Source organism: Micropterus salmoides, unplaced genomic scaffold (genome assembly GCF_014851395.1).
Source record: "Micropterus salmoides isolate LMB-PRFRI ecotype aquatic unplaced genomic scaffold, ASM1485139v1 Ms_hic_scaffold_14, whole genome shotgun sequence".
NCBI classification, from domain to species: Eukaryota; Metazoa; Chordata; class Actinopteri; order Centrarchiformes; family Centrarchidae; genus Micropterus; species Micropterus salmoides.
Genome location: NW_024040485.1, coordinates 25,014,343 through 25,029,208, shown reverse-complemented (window position 1 = coordinate 25,029,208; position 14,866 = coordinate 25,014,343). Strand labels below are relative to the sequence as shown.

The 14,866-nt window shown below is 41.1% G+C and overlaps 1 protein-coding gene across 1 annotated transcript in view; it reads left to right on the top strand.

Moving 5' to 3' along the window:
- Positions 1 to 14,607, top strand: part of acin1a (apoptotic chromatin condensation inducer 1a) — a 43,135-nt gene extending 28,528 nt beyond the window's left edge. Inside the window, exons 61-71 of the mRNA XM_038719390.1 lie at positions 4,178 to 4,235; positions 6,285 to 6,324; positions 6,602 to 6,744; positions 8,807 to 8,950; positions 9,076 to 9,271; positions 9,516 to 9,661; positions 12,107 to 12,214; positions 12,333 to 12,440; positions 12,527 to 12,836; positions 13,164 to 13,264; positions 13,387 to 14,607. Of these exons, the coding sequence (XP_038575318.1) occupies positions 4,178 to 4,235; positions 6,285 to 6,324; positions 6,602 to 6,744; positions 8,807 to 8,950; positions 9,076 to 9,271; positions 9,516 to 9,661; positions 12,107 to 12,214; positions 12,333 to 12,440; positions 12,527 to 12,836; positions 13,164 to 13,264; positions 13,387 to 13,728 (1,696 nt within the window). The 3' untranslated portion in view covers positions 13,729 to 14,607. The remainder of the gene's footprint in view (positions 1 to 4,177; positions 4,236 to 6,284; positions 6,325 to 6,601; positions 6,745 to 8,806; positions 8,951 to 9,075; positions 9,272 to 9,515; positions 9,662 to 12,106; positions 12,215 to 12,332; positions 12,441 to 12,526; positions 12,837 to 13,163; positions 13,265 to 13,386) is intronic.
- The last annotated feature ends 259 nt before the right edge of the window (positions 14,608 to 14,866 follow it).

Below are 14,866 nucleotides of genomic sequence, written 5' to 3'. Positions count from 1 at the left end.
TCTTGTGCTTATCATGAATGTTGTATCACCTGCTGTGTTCAATCCAGGCTGCTTATAACACTGCATAGCTATAAGGGATTCTATAACTGTAACCTGTTTTTCACTTACAGACCACAGCAATATAGCCTAATGTACAATGCATCTACAACTAATGACAGCTTATAAACTACTGTAAGTCAACACATCCCCCAAACTCTTAAACCAGTTTAAGGTTATAACTAAATAAAACTGTAACGTTGCATGATCAACAATAAACCTGTAACCTCTTTTTCACAGAGCACAACCATGTAATGTGCAATGCAATTAATGACCGCTTAAAAACTACTGTAAGTCAACACATTCTCCAGACTCTCAAACCAATGTAACATTAACTGAATAAATCTGTAACCTGTTTGCAGCCAACGGTAATAATTAACGTGATGGCAGACAGCGGGATGTAAATGTCGCAGTTAACCTCCCGTAGGTCGTAGCTAAAGCAAGAAGCAAGCTAACGTTAGATGGCCAGTGCCGAGCTAAACATGTTCACTAACCTCAGGTTACTAACCTATTTTGCGTTCAGCGCTTCTTTGTTTGGGCCTTGTTGTATGAAGTTTTAAAGCCAAAGTTTATGATGAATGGCTCAGCAGCTGACACTGCTGTTTGTTGTCCTCTCTCACGCGTGGCAGCGCGCAGCAGATACCTACGTGTTACGTAGGTAGGTCGTAGGTAACGCAGGGAGGGGGTTAACAGCAAGCTCATCAGACATTCCCTAAAACAAAAGTTGCAAAACAAAAGGCAGGAATACAACTAACATTAACTGGCCAGCAATCCAAAGCCAAACCTTCTTTATCTAATCCGTTTTCTTCTGTCTTACCGCCGACACGCAACGTTACTGAAACGTAACTCTTTCACAGAGCGACACCGGCTCATTTTTGCTGCTTAAATCGCACATTTTTTGCGGATATGCAATCGCACATAAGGACATTGCGATTAGATTAATCTTGCAGCCCTACACCAAAAACTCACTGGAAATGTCACAAAAGGCCAGTTTTAAAAGACTAATTGAAAAGAAATGTTCCTGACAAACAATGACCCTGCAGGACCTTCCTCTGCGTCTCCTCTGAGTATTTGTTCCACTCACTGTTTTGATACTTCCACTCCACCAGACATACCGAAACATTTTACATTAAAAAAAATCTAATTCTGCATGTGCACAGAGGGAACAAATTGATTCAATAAATTAACCACATTTTTTTCGATGGGAAGGTGTAATGAAATTCCTTGATCAGTTAAAGAACATTTATGGGTGGCCTCAGTATTCTTGGACATTGGACAATATTCTTATAGGACCAGTTAATGGAAACACGTGCTGATTGACATTTCTTTGTCAGATTTCTCTTGTAAATCTGCTTTAAACTTGCGCAGGATTTAATGAGAACACACTCACCTGTTTTATGAGTTAATGGTTAATGCAGCCTTGACATGAAGTGATTTCAGGGCTTTGTGTTGGCCACTTAATTACCTTGATTTTGTTGTCCATCAGCCATTTTGCCACAACAACTTTGTTTGGGGTCATTGTCCATTTGGAAGACCCATTTGCCACAAAGTTTTACCTTCCTGGCTGATGTCTTGAAATTCTGCTTTAATATATCCACATAATTTTTCTTCCTCATGATGCCATTTATTTTGTGCACCAGTTCCTCTTGCAGCAAAGCACCTTCACAACATGATGCTTGAACTGATGTTTGTTTCATCATTTCTTTGTCCCCATGTGCAGTTGCAAACCATAGTCTGGCTTTTTTATGGTGGTTTTGGAGAAGTGGCTTCTTTTTTGTTGGACCTTTCAGATTATGTCGATGTATGATTTGTTTATTGCGGATAAGGGGTGGTAGAGTAGTGGATTAGAAGCATGCCTTTGGAGCTCAATTCCCCACTGTGACACGTCCACCAATGTGTCGCTGAGTAAGACACTGAACCCCTAGTTGCTCCAGAGGTGTGCAACCTCTGAAATATATAGCAATTATAAGTTGCTTGGGATAAAAGCGTCAGCTAAATGTAATGAGAATTTGACACCTGTTTCCTCCAGAAGCTTCACAAGGTCCTTTGATGTTGTTGTGGGTTAGATTTGCACTTTTCGGGCAAAAGTATGTTCATCTCTAGGAGACAGAACCCGTCAGGCATTTGGAAATTGCTCCCAAGCATGAACCAGACTTATAGAATTCCACAATTATTTTTGTTGTGGCTGATTTATTTTTATTTTTGCCCATGGTGAGGTACACCTCCAATTGATTTAAATGATGTCAATTAGTTTATCTGACGCTTCTAAAGCCATGTTTCCCCAAACTGTTTAAAGGCAACTTTGTGTACATAAACCTCTGGCCCACTGGAAGGGTGATGTAGTGAGTCTGTAAACAATTGTTGGGAAACAAACTATAATTTGTTGTGGTTAAAAAATGAGTTTTAATGACTTGTATGTAAATTTTTGACTTCAACTGTTGGATCAACTCCACATTGACCAAATGGAAATACCAATTTATTCTGCATAAGTTATTGGTTGTGACTGTGAGTCTTAATTTTATAACAGGACAGTGACTATAAATGTGCATTAAAGCTATGCCAGGCTTATCAAATATGAAAAATCAGGCAGTGCTTCCCTTTAATAATCACCAGACCTCAGCTCCACTGAACATCTCTGGTGCTCCCAAAGGACACAGGTGTAATATGGAAATCAGTGCAAAAAAAGTCTGCAATATTGCTGTAAAATTCCTCTGGCTGAAGACACTTTTTACATTATTTCATAAATAATGAAATATTAAAAACTCATTGGTAGTGAAGTCACAGTTTATTTATCTTTCTCTAATGAAAGCAGTGTTGTGCTGATTCTGTGGCCATTTGTATGTTGTCCAGTGTTGTTTTGTAAGCTCACTTGATCATTGCCGTCAGATCATATACTCCTACTCCCAGAGCCAGGGAATCGGTCTGCTTGTGAATGTGAGTACAAACAGCGACGTCAAGAAATGTCGTGTGCTGAATTTCTCATCAGGCGATTGATGAGCCTGCCTTTAAGCCGGTGTGGCTGTGAGGATGCGGGTCCTTTTATTATTTTTTCTCCCCCCCCCCATTCGTTGCAACATGGCTGTGCTCCATCGATGGCTTTAGCTGCCGATGCCGGCCTGTGGTTTTCCTCAAACAGCCGCTCAGCTAAACAGCAGGCGAGGGTTTGTCCGCCGCAGGTTTTGGTTGACACCCGGTACGGACATGAATGCATTCAGAGAGGAGTAGTCTCCGGTGAGAGGAAGGTAGGAGGATGGGGGGAGAGAGGTGGCTCGTTGCGACGCAGTCGTTTTAGCAGCAGTCGCAGTCTGAATGCAGCGTTTTTACCGAGCACAGTTTATATTTGCTGTGAAGTTCCTCCAACTTAATGTCCAGTCGAAATGAGCGGACGTGTTCACGTGCGCGCGCAAAGGGATGACATGACCCCCCCCCCGAGGCGCGTTTCTTTGTCACATATGGTGTCACTGTGGTTGAGCGTTTGGGTCGGTGTGAACGGACTCGGCACGCCTGGAGGAGGACTGCGGTGTCTCTGCATTTAGTGACTCTTCTCCTCGGCTCAGTTCTTTGACCACATTAAAAAAATTAAGAGCAACGTATTTGTGAAATGACAAAGTGACTGTGTGAGATGCGTTTTAGGCGCAGTTATTTTGGCATGGCCTCGCTGCTGTTTGTGTATGTCAGTGGAGTAGATTCAACTGCTGAGATTTATTTAAATATGTGTTTCAGTGCTGCCTTTTTTGTTGTTTGTTTAAAAATTATATGTGTTCATAGTATCTTACATGTTAGTTAGTTAGTTAGTTTAAGAAAATTTAATGTTTAGCCTATTTAACTACAGATTACATGTGCTTCATGTAATTCCTGACAGTTACCAAGGCACTCCATAATGTTTTTATATAAATACTCATATTTTGAGAGGGTTTGTAATTATATGAAAGTTTTAATTATTCATAGAGCTCTCTTAATATTCATTGATGATTCATTGCTTCTATTGAACTTTGCATTTATGCTGTTACATTTTTTTTTAGCCTTGATACATTTTTTATTACCTAATTTAAACATTTATTGAAAGATTTTTTTTCTCCGTCCTAATGGTCTGCTCATCTGTTTCCTCTTTTTCCTGATGTGTATTTTTAACATTACGCAGGCAGGTGAAGGAGACTGCCATGGCAGAGCCAGAGAAGCTTCCAGAGACCAGCGAGGAGGTAAGGCACCAGAAGAACCATGAATCATCTTGGTCCTTAAAGCTGTTGGTTGCTGAGGACTTGGATGGACGGACTCATTTGATCTTTTATAGTTTTTATTAACCTGGATATATTACATTATAGGTCATTTTTTATATGTCTATAGTCTTTGTTGGAAATCTTTTATATACATTTAAAAATATTTCCACAGATTACTTAATGAGCCCTTTCCACAAGTGGTAGAATGTGTGTAGGAAATTTAATTTTTTAATTTGGCTGTTTGTAAAACCTTTTGTTGGCACTGTCATAGGCAGAAACAGCAAGGGTATTTTCTCACTGTGGCTGATGTTTAAACCCCAAATGATTGCTTTGTTATAAAGGTGCTCATGCCTCTTCCATTGCCCCTATTGGTACCTGCATACTACCTCTGCCACTACTTCTACTACTACTGCTACTGCTGCACCTGTTCCACTGTCCCCAAGAATCCAGAGTTCACCACAGATAAGCCCCCAAGGCTACACTGCAGAGGGACACCCCTGGCAACAAAGGCTGCCTCATTTTCATGGATATGTCTTGCAAGAGCTATTGATTGGACCAGAAGATTCAAAGAAGGGGTTGGCTAGTCAATGTGGCCCACCTCTCTCAGCCTTTTATGCACTAATCTGGCCATGTGCCATTAAAATCAACATGGAGAAGAGACAAGCAAGGATGTGTGCTTACATCAAGTCAAGACTGCCGTGAAACCCTCTCAGCAACCAAGTAGTTTTCAGGTTGTTTCACTTTGAGACATTTTAAACCCACTTCCAAAGAAATGTGGGATATTATGGACATGCCTTTTAATGTTGTTGGTGAACTGTAACATGCTTGACAAAAGGACATTTGGGATTTTGTTAATCTCTTGGAATGGGATACAGATTTCTCCAGCAAATACCTTTATTGGATGCTAATGAGTTTTCAAAGAGGCTATTGCTTTCATCTGGACTCAGTGGGCTTGACAGTTTTTATTTGAACTGAAGAAGGACATTTGAGTCCCTTTCTACAACAGCCATTGCCAGATATTTTTTTATGCTTTGTGACTCTCAGTATGAACTTACTGCGCCCCAAACACAACTGAACATAAAAATCAAAATCCTGGATTTGTGTGCACAGTGACTGTTGACAACATACAACATCTGGTCTCCAACTCATGGGACTCATTGTTTCTGTCTGTTATACGAGCCTGCCACATTTTTAAATGGACTAATGCCCAAAACACCTGAGGATGAATGCTTGGGCTAAAAGCATTTCAAAGCCCCAATGAACTATTGAATCCATCATGCCAGCCAACCAGCTATCAGATTTCCGTCCAAACATCTCAGCCACCTTTGATTGGACCCTTGTTGCCTAGATACAGTACATGCAGTCGTGATTGGGCCATATCCAAACCAGTAAGGATCAGGTGTCAGTGGTACCAGGGAATAAGTAGACGTTTACTCAATGCTATATTTCTTAGTTATTTTGAAAATGCTTAGTTTCCAGTGATACACTCTGTAGTCTTTGCTGGGAGTTGCAGCATTAAAATTGTTTTATCATATTTGTGGCTACTGCAGTTTAATCAACATGGTTCAAAATTGTTTTACAATCTTTAATCTTCGTTGACTTTCACTTATGTGAAACTAATTTGAGTTATTGTGTTTCTATTTAGTCTGTGTTTTAACTCTGGGATTTAAACTGCAGTATTTCCACCAGATCCTTGTTTGTATGATAGAGACTGCAACTACATTTAACTCTTCAAATGCAAGTTAAATTAATTAAATAATCTAAATGGGTAGATTATTATTATCAAATAATTATGAATGGCATGCAGTTACTTACCAGTACAGTACAAAAACAAGCTCCGTGCCTTTCAGTAGACCGAACTTGATAAAGACTTTACACAGCAGTTTCTATCATTCACTCTCTAAGTCCCTACTTGTCCCCTTTCCTTGTTCCACTTGTCCTTTAACCTGTCCTTAACCATTTATCTCCACCCTTGGTGTCTGCCTCTCACCTCTCCCATGCATCCTGGGTTTTTATCTTCTTGTGTTTCAGACACCAAAGGCCTTCTCAGCGCGTAAGATCTCTCTTAGCAGTGAGTACACCCTCCCAATTTGCTGTCCTCTTTACCAGCATTTATAGCCGATCGTTAGTGTTGGTTTTTGATTATTTTTAATGTATATTAATGGAAATCTTACTCCAAAGCGTGGGAACAAATTTTAAATGTAGATTGCATGATGACGATCATCTATATATCAAATATATGTGGCCAGAAGACTGTGGGCATGGATTGTTGATGTCTTATATGTATTATACTGCGGATGCCAGGTGCATGAGGATTTCATTTGTGTTCTTTTTCTCTTTCTCAACAGGCAGTAAATCATCCCCAGGCACTGGCAGTGTAGAGGGCGAGCAGGAGTCTGGGGCCGCAGCCGGTCGCAAGAGGAGGTGGGGCTCCAGCACAGCTGTCACTGCCAAGAAACCTTCCATCAGCATCACCACAGATTCACTCAAGGTATTTTCAGCATAGTAAAACAGTTTTCAATGCTAGCTAGCAGTCCTTTTCAGACAGGAAGCTATTGATGCACCAAGTTAATCATTTAAGACTTCATGAAACGATGACGCGGACACTCACATTTGGCTTTCTGATTCGGTCTTATCTGTCATGCAAAGCATAAACACGATGCAACTGACAGCTTTTTAGTTTCAGTTTTTTTATTAAAATATCTTGTACTGTGTAAATAACACTTGTGCTACTGTGCGTGTTGCCGTATTTTACTTTGCGACGACTCCCAGGCTGCCGCCACAGTCGCTTTGTACTTCCGTGTTACTTTCAGTAACATTTTAACCTTGTTGTCGGTCAGTGCAAAAAAAAAAACCTGGTGTGGTTACTCGTCTGTATTACTTTTTTCTTTCGCCAGATCTTCTGTAACTGCGGAGTAGACCATCTGCTTTATGTTTATACCGGCATGCGCATGCCCAGTGTAACTGAACGGCGGCTAGATGTGCGTTTTCAATCATTTCAATATAGACTGAGATCAACTCTGATATGCAGCTAAAACACTGCTGTGGTAGGAGAAGATCATATTCATTATAAAACGGTTTTTAAAAATATTATAGTTTGGATGTAGCCTAATTTTACCCCACTCTTCTCTCTATTCGTCTTAAGTCAACTCTCCCGTTTTCCCCGGAATTCTCACGGATTTTTCCGTTCTAACCCGGTATTCTCCCGTTTAAATGTTTAATCTCACGTATTTTGAACTTTTATAAAATCTAATAAAAACCTGCAGGCCGTATTTAAAGTGTTCGCTACTCTCTCCTCTGGCAAAGCAGTAGGACTATGTAAAAGATGTTTTAATAAATGAAAACAACCCACTGAAATAATATTAGGCCAATACTAGTGGTAAACTAGGCTATATGAAATTATAATGAATATAGTAACTATAAGTAATATTAACAATATACTAACAGTGTAATGTAGAATTAACATTGTACTTATATTTATTTAAATTTCCCTTATTTTTAAATCTCAATGACAGTTTTGACTCTGTAGCCCACTCTCCCTCTCTCTACTCCTCTCAATACCCCCTAAAACCCACAGAACCTGCCCGAGCTTTCCAGAACAAAAAGCTACTACTTCAGAGTTTATCATCGACCCATGATTCCTGAGCTCCTTTATCTCCTAAATATTTTGGCTTCAGCCTGTTTTGTTGCAGTTTTATAGTTGGAAGTAAATTTATGAAGATGCTGTTTGTTCTGTTTTTGTAGTTTATTCCACAGGAAAGCTATATTTGTTAAGCTATAAGATGTTTGCAATAACCAGGCAAAGGCTGCTATGGTTGAAGTTGCTAAGACAGAGAGATGATTCATGATACTTCATCATGTATTAATTTTAATACTTAATACATTGTTTTTAGGACTAATTAGCGTCAAATATGATTTAACTTGAAACGCGATGGACAAGAAAACTAATGTTTATTTATTGATGGCAGTGAAATGTGGTATTAAACAGGCCTGGGACTGTTGATCATCAAGCTGCAGCCTCTGCTGCTCTCTGTCGGCTCCTACATACACACAGCAGCCTGCGGTGGAGACGGTGAAGTTAAGTTAGCTCCAAACTACTCGAGTTGCCTACGCTCATTACGTGCAATAAAACCTTTGCGAGTAAATGCTCCGTATTTGTATAGCGCCTTTCTAGTCTTTTCGACCACTCAAAGCGCTTTTATGCTACATCTGCATTCACCATTCACACACATTCATTCACTGAGCCTAAGTGCTCAAACAGAAACTAACATTCATACACTGGCAGAACAGCCACCTGAGGCAATTCGGGGTTCAGTATCTTGCACAAGGATACTTTGACATGCAGCCTGAAGGAGCCGGCAATTGAACCGCCGACCTTCCGATTAACGGGGCACCCCGCTCGACCTCCTGAGCCACAGCCGTCCGCCCGCCTGGCCTTACCAAATAACCGTCACCAAATAATAGTAAAGTATTGTTAGTGGTATCAATAAAGAATCAGATCGTTAAGCATTCTCAATAAGGGTATCAATATTATCTGTGTTCTTTGCCCTTAGTCTCTTATCCCAGACATTCGGCCATGTCTCGGTCAGGAAGCAGTAGTGGACCTGCACCCGGAGGAAGCTGTCCTTTCTGGGGCTGAGGATGAAGAGAGGGAGCGCTCCGACCAGGACCTGCAGATTCGACGCACTGTCACACAGGTTGGTCTACAGCACTTAACTGTTTTAAATGAATGGCAGGTTTGAAGTGCTCCCCATCAAAGTCTGAGGTTACATGAATCTCTTAATCAAGATTTGCTTGTGTTGATGCCTTCCTTCTTTTGCAGGTGGTGCACTCAGAGAGTCAGGAGAATGGACAGAAAGAGGCAAAGAGGGGTAGACATGAGGATTTGGAGGAGGAAGACCCACGGGGAGACAGAGAGAAGACAAGGGAGCATGAAGAGAAGATGGACACCTCATTTCCTGAAGCCATGGAAACCCAGTCTCCATCACATACCAGCCATGATGTAGAAATCAACACTGGTAATGGATCTATGACCAGACGGTCTATATGTCGAATTATATTAATCAGATTTTTACATTTTTTTTTTCTTTTTCTTTTTTTTTTTATACACAACACAACAATAGACAATAATCTACATACTGTCTTTACATGTTGCATTTAAATCTAATGTTCTTCAAAGGTTTAGCTAACAGGACTTGATTTCTGTTGTAATGAAATTTTTTAGAAGTACTTTTTTGACTGTTCTTTTGTTCTTCATCCTAGTGACCCCCAGCGACACTCTCATTCGTCGCTCCATCAGCCAGCAGAAAACCGGTGTTTCCATCACAATCGATGACCCTGTTCGCACTGCCCGGCAGCCCTCGCCACCTCGTGGCAAAGTCTCCAGCATTGTTCACATCAGCAACCTGGTGAGAGAACTCTGTCCTAACTGCCCTACAACCTCTACTTACTATTAACATTTATTGATAATGGCGTGCACTGATTGTAATGGTTGCATTCTGCAGCACAAATAGAAAAGCAACCAACAAATGGTGTATCTAACGTTAATGCTGGGGTTTGTGGAGTTAAACTGACCCAGCCTCTTGTTGTGTCTCAATTTACTGCTTTGCCTCCTGCAAAAGAAGAAACACTTATCTTTTTGGAAAGACCAAAATCAACCATTAGTAGTTTGTTTTTCCTCTGTGTAGCTACAACCTCATGCATAAAAAAGAGCCTTATAGGTTGCACTGGTGCACATATTCCGTCAGTATAATGAACATGGCGAGTGTAGCTTATTCCTTCCAGCAGTATAAACGCACAACTACTTCCCCGAGCATACGCAATCATGTCCGCCCGCACAGAGCTGCTCTCAGTGATTAAGAATGAAGTCGCAGAAGTGATTCAGAATAAACAACACTGCCTATGTCTATTGAAAAAAGGATGCGACAGTATGGCTCTTATCTGTGTTTTTAATAATGACTGTGGAGTTCTGTCACTGTGGCACTGCTAGTTATTTCAGGTTTTTGCTTCAAAGACAATTTTGGTTGTGGCTTTTTCTGGTAATTTATTGTTGATGAAAATGTAAAATGATACCAGGATTTTCATTGAATTGCACTTAACCAGTGGTGCAGTTTGGGATTGTTTTTTTTGTTTTTTTCCTAGTTCACTATGTATGTTTATTTACACACGTGCATCTAAGATAGGCCCAAACCACTTCTGTGACGTTCTTAAAAGATGTGTAGAAATATTTTATAGTCTTATTTAATGTGAAATTTTTATTTTTGTTGAATTATGTGAATATTTATTTTGTTTTTATTACCTCCTAGTAGGTTATGTTTTCAGTGCCGTTTCACTTGTCAGTAGGATTACAGAAAAACTACTAACCCGGTTTTCATGAAACTTAGCTGAAGGGTGTAGCAAGTGCTAAGGGAGTTCCCATTTAATTTTGGGAGGATGGGGCTTTGAAGAATGGTCAAATGGTTTCCATCAAATTACTCTGCTGTAGTCAAAGGTGTCGATCGGCTCGGCTCCAATCAGTGGTAATGTAAACCTGACACCTGGGGGAACATGCTGGTTTGACGAGGCTTCAGCTAGGCACAAGCTTAATTTGAATAGTTGTGGTAATGTATTCAGACACACATAGTGGCCGCGCTTGCAGATTTGCATATCATCGATAGGGCTGCAAATAATGACTATTTTGATAGTCGATGAATCTATCGATTATTGAAACAAATAATTGATGATGTGAAAAAATTATGAATCTCAAAATAACACAGTGCGTCTTATTTAGCTATCAGCTTTTAAATTTAAACTTGAGGTTGTTTTAAGCATGTGCTAATTAACAGTCATGACAATAAAATAAATTCAAAAAATATCAAAAATACATGTTTTAATAAACGTTTCTGCTGCAGTTCCACTGAAATCAAGTCCTGATCTAAGCAGCTGATCTGCTGTTTAGTGACGGAGCAGTTTACACGTCAGTACTGCAACACACTGACACTATATACAAAGAAAGGAATGATGCCATGCATCACATTTGCCGAATTTACAGGGGGGTCAATAATAACGATTTCGTAGTAGACAGCGTTTCACAGCGTGGATAAGACACATGCCTTTGGTGTGAGACCTGGGTTTGAATCCACTGTGAGACACTAGTGTGTCCCTGATCAAGACACTTAACCCCAAGAGGCGTGCAACCTCTGACATATAGAGCAATTGTAAGTCGCTTTGGATAAAAGCGTCAGCTAACTGTATAAATGTAAATCGTTTATGATTTTAAAGTCAGGGTACATTTGGAATGTGAACGTGTTTATAATGATTTTGTGCTACTCTTAGTGCCATAGTCAATCAAATTCAGTAAGGGAAACTGTATAGAAAACGTTACGACTCATAACGTGAAGTAACACGGCTTTAACGTGAAGCTAGCTCGCTAACTAGCTTACCGAGACGAGTCTTCATCATCCACAGAGCAACATTACACGCCTCCTCTTCAGATGCTCCGGTGTTTCCAGGAAACCTCAGCTTTGCAGATGCTGCAGTTAACAACTTTTTGGCTGAGTAAAGAGTGAGATGCTCCCACACTTTGGAGGTTTTAGGTTGTGAAGGTGTTACTGCAGCGCTGATGTTGTGGTGTTTTACTAACTTTACTGTTCACTTTAGTCCGTTAGGCTGACGGTGTCCTTAGGGCCTGGTGACGTCATGAACAAATCAATTATTAAATTCGTTGGCAACAAATTTAATAATCAACTTTCGTCGTCTATGTGCCCTTCTAGTGTATTGTGGTTCTCAATGTATGCTTAATATTTTTGCCCACGCTATTATTAATTGTGTAAAGCAGTCTTTTGATTGTTTTTGCTCTGTAATATTTTGTTCAGGTGAGGCCGTTCACTCTTGGGCAGCTTAAGGAACTGCTCGGCAGAACTGGCACCCTGGTGGAGGAGGGCTTCTGGATTGACAAAATCAAGTCTCACTGCTACGTCACTGTGAGTTACTACAAAATTATATTTTCTCTAAAAGAGGACTGCAGCTCTTAACCAGACTGTTTTTGGCCTGTGCAAGGTTCTGTATCTCATGGAGCTCTCCTATTCTCCCTGTGTTTAGTACTGTAGCTCTGAGGAGGCAGTCGCTACACGGGCAGCTCTTCATGGAGTGAAATGGCCTCAGAGCAACCCAAAAGTCCTTAGTGTAGACTTCTGCCAGCAGGATGAGGTAAGATCTTATAGTTATCAGCGTGTTTTTATGTTACGCCCACAATGCTTAGCCATCTGTAGCCTTAACATATCTCTGCTATGTAGCTGGACTTCCACAAAGGCTTGGGTACAGCCGACAGACCCGGAGCAGAGGAGCAGGGGCCGCCTGGCTCCGGTCGTGGTCGAACATCGGGCTTGCCCTCTCTCCTCCCAGAGCGAGACCAGTGGGCCGAGCGTGAGCGTGAGATGGAGCGGCGGGAGAGGGCTCGAGCAGAGCGGGAGTGGGATCGCGACAAAGTAAGAGAGTTTGGGAAACCCGGAGAAGAGAAGGAGGGAGGTCCCCGGAGGTCACGGTCCAGAGAGAGACGACGCAAAGAGAGGGGAAAGAGCAAGGAGAAGAAGACTGAGAAGAAAGGTAAGATATGCAGACATGGATTGGACTATATGCATTAGGTAAAATAGACTGTTGGATACTACTGTGTAGAGCTGAAACAATTAATCCATTAGTCCACTGATGGAGATTAATGTGAAGTTAATTTTCTAATTGATTTTTGGTTTGATAATTGATTCATTCAAGTTTTGTGCACTGTTGGTCAGACATAACAAGACAGTTGAAGGTGTCACCTTCATTGTCATTTTTTAAACCAAGCAACTAATTGAGATATAATTGGCCCAAATAATTGATGAGAATTACAGATTTTAGTAATTGTTGCAGCTCTAAGTGTATGTATTATTTTGGCAGAGAAAACAGCTGAGGATCCCCCTGCAAAGCTGCTTGATGATCTGTTCCGTAAAACGAAAGCAGCTCCTTGCATATACTGGCTTCCACTTTCAGAGGAACAGGTGAGGCAAAAACCAGTTTGTACTCGTTGCTTTCTGTGCTAAATTCAAGTACATGGCCTCTATCTAATTCAAGTCTTTACTTTAAGTCTAAGTCTTGTTTCTATGCATTCTCTTCATTTTAGTTTGTTCAACGGGAAGCTGCCAGAGCCGAGCGTATGAAAGAGCGTGAGAAGCGGAGGAAGGAGCAAGAAGAGGAGGAGGAGAAAAAAAGGGAAGAGGAGCGCAAGGAGAGGATGAAAGCCGCAGCCGGCACAGCAGGAGAGCGGAGTGAGGGTGAGAAGGACAAGGACAGAGACAGAGAGAGGGACAGAGACAGAGACCGAGGTAGAGACAGAGACAGGGAGAGAGAGAGGGAGAGGGAGAACGACAAACGCAGGGATGGCTACCGTAGGCCGGGGGGCAGCGGGACAGGCGGGGGCAGACGCTCCCGCAGCCGCAGCGACCCGCGAGAAAGGCGGCGTTAATGGCCGATCGACTGATGGAACTGTCCCAGAGACCACCCTCTTCCATTTGCCTTTCACTACATGTACTTTGTTAAAACTAAGACCCAACAGAGGACCAACTGATGTCATCACCATCTCTCAAATTGTCACCTTTTTTAAAGCACATCTAGGCCGACACAGTCATGCTTGAAGGGGACCATGATTTTATGCAGTGTTGTTTCCCCAGAGTGCTGTACGTCTCGCTCCTATCAAGGTTTAATATATTTTCTTTATACATTGTGCCTGTTGGGTTTTTTGTTGGTTTTTTTGTCTTGTCTTGACGGCACAACAGTATGGCGCGCTGGGTAATTTTAATAATTTCCCCCAATGTTTCCCATTTTCCCCTAAACATAGGTGCCAATTATGATTTGCAATCAGTTGTCGTCGACTCAGTGTTTAACAACACAACGCAATTTGGATGAGGAATCCTTTTGTTGATGCATGTAGTCCAAGGCTCTCCTCGCCAGTCCTGCCTAAAGAGAAAACTCGGCCTCTGTGCAGAGGCTTGCAAAAATATAAAAATATTGGAATAGGTGTGTTTGGCATTTTGTACAGACATATAAGATTACTCAAAATCAAGTCTTTAAATAGGGCAGCTCGGGGGTATTTTTGGACAGGTGTGGAATAACTACTAAGGCTGTTGCAGTGTTCCTCTCTCCCTCTATTTAGTTAAGAGATGAGACAATTCTCTGTGGAGGAGAATCTATGTCACACCTGACACGAGTTATGATTATGTCCTTATCGATTCTCTTTTTTCTCCTTCCTTTCCTCTTCCTCCCGTTCTCTTCCTGTAGTGTCGATACAGGCACAAGAGGGGAGGTTGCATTATATGTTTTCTCACCAATGATTTTAATATTGTTTTTTAATCATTATTTTATCATTTTAGTACCAATGTTTTTTTGTTTGTTTTTTATTTCTTCTTTGAGTACGCCTATCAGTGGTGAATGTACAAATAATAAAAATTGAATTTGAAATTTTTGTGACGTTTCTTTTCCATTCCCCTGGCTAATGTGGTTTGTAGTGTATTTCTCGGGGGGGGTGGGGTGACTGATCAAAAATGTAACTTCTCACTAGTTTGTGGGAATAGCTCTGTTCAAGCGAAGTACATGTCCTACTTGTT